This window comes from Lactuca sativa, chromosome 5 (genome assembly GCF_002870075.4).
Source record: "Lactuca sativa cultivar Salinas chromosome 5, Lsat_Salinas_v11, whole genome shotgun sequence".
Taxonomy (NCBI): Eukaryota; Viridiplantae; Streptophyta; class Magnoliopsida; order Asterales; family Asteraceae; genus Lactuca; species Lactuca sativa.
Window position 1 is genome coordinate 222808485 of NC_056627.2, and position 3065 is coordinate 222811549.

A 3065-nucleotide genomic window follows, 5' to 3' on the forward strand; every position below is an offset into this window, starting at 1 on the left:
GAGATAGGATGGTGACTAGTGGGACCTATATTAAATTTCTTAAATGTGGTTTAGGGTGAGGAGCTACATATATGTGGGGTCTATTAATTTTTTTTAAATATATAAAAAATAAATATATAAATAAGAAAATTAATTAAAAAATAAATTAATAAGGACACAATAGTCTTTTTAGATAAGACATAGACAAAATGTGCAACAAAAATAAACAGTATGGACCATCCGAGTTAAAAAAAATAAGTGAGGGACCAAACGCATAAATTCTCCCAAACCGCAGAGACCATTCGTGTAATTTACTCTTACTTTTCGTTTTGTTCATATTCGGGTAACTATTTTTTTTTTGTATACTTCTAACTAACGAACTTGTTGAAAATGTTCATATATGACCATTATGACCGGATGTAACCTGCCAGCATGTCATAATGGTCATATGCGAACACTTCCAAAAAGTTCGTTACCTAGATATGTAAAAAAAAAGAATTACCGAGATGTGAACAAATTGAAAAGTTAATTACCTTAATAAGTCATATTCCCCTTATAATTTGCCAAACTTTATTTATTTATTTATTTTTTATATTTTTGATTTTATGTTTTAGCGATATGTTACTTTTTGAAAAACTTTTTAAATTTTAGCCTTTGATGGTTGCCATCCGTTGAGATGTGTATGGTGACCGGCTTGCTGACATGGATTAGCACATCTAGAAAAAAAAAGAAGACATAGGGGCTAAAAGGGGTGATGGTTTCAAACTCATGTCTAAGGATATCCATATCAACGCAATACTATTAACCTTTCAAATGAACCACATCAGCTTTTGCGATTACAATTCACATCAGTACAATAACAACCACTATTTCAAAGTGGACTCCATTGGCACATCAACATAAATAAATTTGTATAAATATAATACCATTGATATATTTGTAATAATTAAAGTATATAAATAAATTTTTAATAGAGAAAGAGAGAAAAAATGTGGTAGATGCAAGGCTTGCATGTATCGAAAGAGAAGTGGTTATAGTGATACACCATGTCACTTGAGAGGAGAATTGCAAGACAATTAAATAGGCCATGTGTGGGTGAACTAAGCCAATAGAACACTTTCATAATAGGGATAATGTCACTATAGCACAATGAACTTTTGTGATTTGTCCGATTTGACCAATTATGTTTTTTTTCTGCGCATTAGGTCATCTAACTTTTACTGTACATGTCAATTAGGTCATTATCGTTAGTTTTTAACCATTCATCCATTAACTAGTTATCTAAATTACACGAATGGCCCCTATGGTTTAAATTTCTTTTGTAATTGGTCGTTATCAGCCATGTTTCAAATCATACGACTAAAACTACCACAATTTTCAAACTCTAGGGACCAAAGTGTAACATTGTCATCCTCTTCCCTAAATTCTTTCCTCTATTACTCTGATAAAGTCGCTAGGGCTCCGTTACATTACACTCACCAGCCCTCGAGAGGTAGCCGGAAGGATTCGTAGACGAAGCATTGGCACTCACCAGCTGTCGAGATGCTTCCCTGTTGTCTTCCATCAATTCCGTTTTCCGTTTGGTGGTACAGTAGGACAACGTTTAGAAGAGTTTCACGCCGTCGGAGTACCTGTCGGAGATGGCGTACAGTGGTTCAGTCACATCGAAAAAGGAGATTTATCTGCATCTCTGCAATCATCCAGTCATCTTAGATGAAGGAAAGAAAGTAAACTTTTGAATAACTTTCGTATTTCATTTAATTTGACTCTGGTTAATTTCATATTTTCTACCAATCTTCATAAACATGAAAAATGCTCAAAACAAATTAAATTTAGAGGTCTCGAAATGGGAAACAAGTTTTGAATAGTACCGATCTGATTCTCTTAATCCAATTTCAACAGAGTTTTTGGTTGGATAAAAGTAGCGAGAAGAAACGCTACATGTTAGCTGCGAGACAGTTATCAATCGCTTCTTCCGATTCCCCAAATTGTTGGATATGGATGCCAACAACAGAATCAAGGTAATATTAGGCTACTCGCTCATAGCTATTAACACCTCAAAAATTATTCATTTATTTTAACTCCTCGAATCTCGAATTACAAATTCACAGAGGCAGACGAACTGATTTGTGTGAGTTTGCTTGAAATCATTGACAAAATCAGTATTTCAATCTTCTCTCCTGATACAACTTACGTTGCTCTTCTCATGTTCAAAACAACACCGAAAGCTTATGGATTTGAGTACCAACCGGTGGAGGTCTGTATTGGTTTTCACGGCGACCGGAGTCAAACCCGGATGGTGTATCTCGACCCTGAAGCAGGATGGAGACGAGGACCCTGATCAATGAGAGGAATTGGGATGTTTAGCAAAGTAGGATTTACGAATTGGGATGTGTCTTCGCCTTCTAAAGAGAATGGTTCGGAACAAAGAGACGATGAGTGATTTGAGATTGAGATCGGAGAATACTTTAATGGCGGTGGTGATGCGGCGGAACTGGAGCTGCATGTGGTGAAGGTGAATGAAGGGAATTTGAAGACTGGTCTTGTTATTCATGGTATCGAGTTTAGGCCTAAAAAATTGTAAGTAAGAATTAAGAATTAAGAAAGTAGTTATTGTGTTGGAAATTGAAAATCAATTAGTTTGGTTTATTGGAAAACAACTGATTTTTTTTTGTTTTTTCGTTTAGCGATATGATATGGTTGTAATTCAGAAATTGTAATGTATTGAATATTGTTTGGGATTTTTTACATTAAAAAGTTCCGAAAGAATTTACACTTTGGTCCCTAGAGTTTGAAAATTGTGGTAGTTTTAGTCGTGTGATTTAAAACATGGCTGATAACGACCGATTACGAAAGAAAATTAAACCATAGGGGCCATTCGTGTAATTTAGATAACTAGTTAACGGAGGAATGGTTAAAAATTAACGATAATGACCTAATTGACATGTACAGTAAAAATTAGATGACCTAATGCGCAGAAAAAAAACATAATATTTCAAGCCGGACAAATTACAAAAATTTATTGTGCTAGAGTGACATTATCCCTTCATAATACATTGTCTTAACTTAATAGTTATATACATATT

At 34.5% G+C, this 3065-nt stretch overlaps 1 protein-coding gene across 1 annotated transcript; it reads left to right on the forward strand.

Moving 5' to 3' along the window:
• The first annotated feature begins 1619 nt into the window (after nt 1-1619).
• On the forward strand, nt 1620-2320 carry LOC111878157 (F-box protein PP2-B10). The gene is made up of 3 exons (XM_042902064.1): nt 1620-1706; nt 1816-2000; nt 2143-2320. The coding sequence occupies exons 1-3, from the start codon at nt 1620-1622 to the stop codon at nt 2318-2320; spliced, it is 450 nt and encodes a 149-aa protein (XP_042757998.1).
• The last annotated feature ends 745 nt before the right edge of the window (nt 2321-3065 follow it).

Coding starts and splice junctions, on each gene's coding strand:
- LOC111878157 (XM_042902064.1), top strand. CDS start 1,620: ATGGCGTACAGTGGTTCAGTCACATCGAAAAAGGAGATTTATCTGCAT. Junction 1,707..1,815: donor TCTTAGATGAAGGAAAGAAA/GTAAACTTTTGA, acceptor AATTAAATTTAG/AGGTCTCGAAATGGGAAACA. Junction 2,001..2,142: donor ATGCCAACAACAGAATCAAG/GTAATATTAGGC, acceptor TGACAAAATCAG/TATTTCAATCTTCTCTCCTG.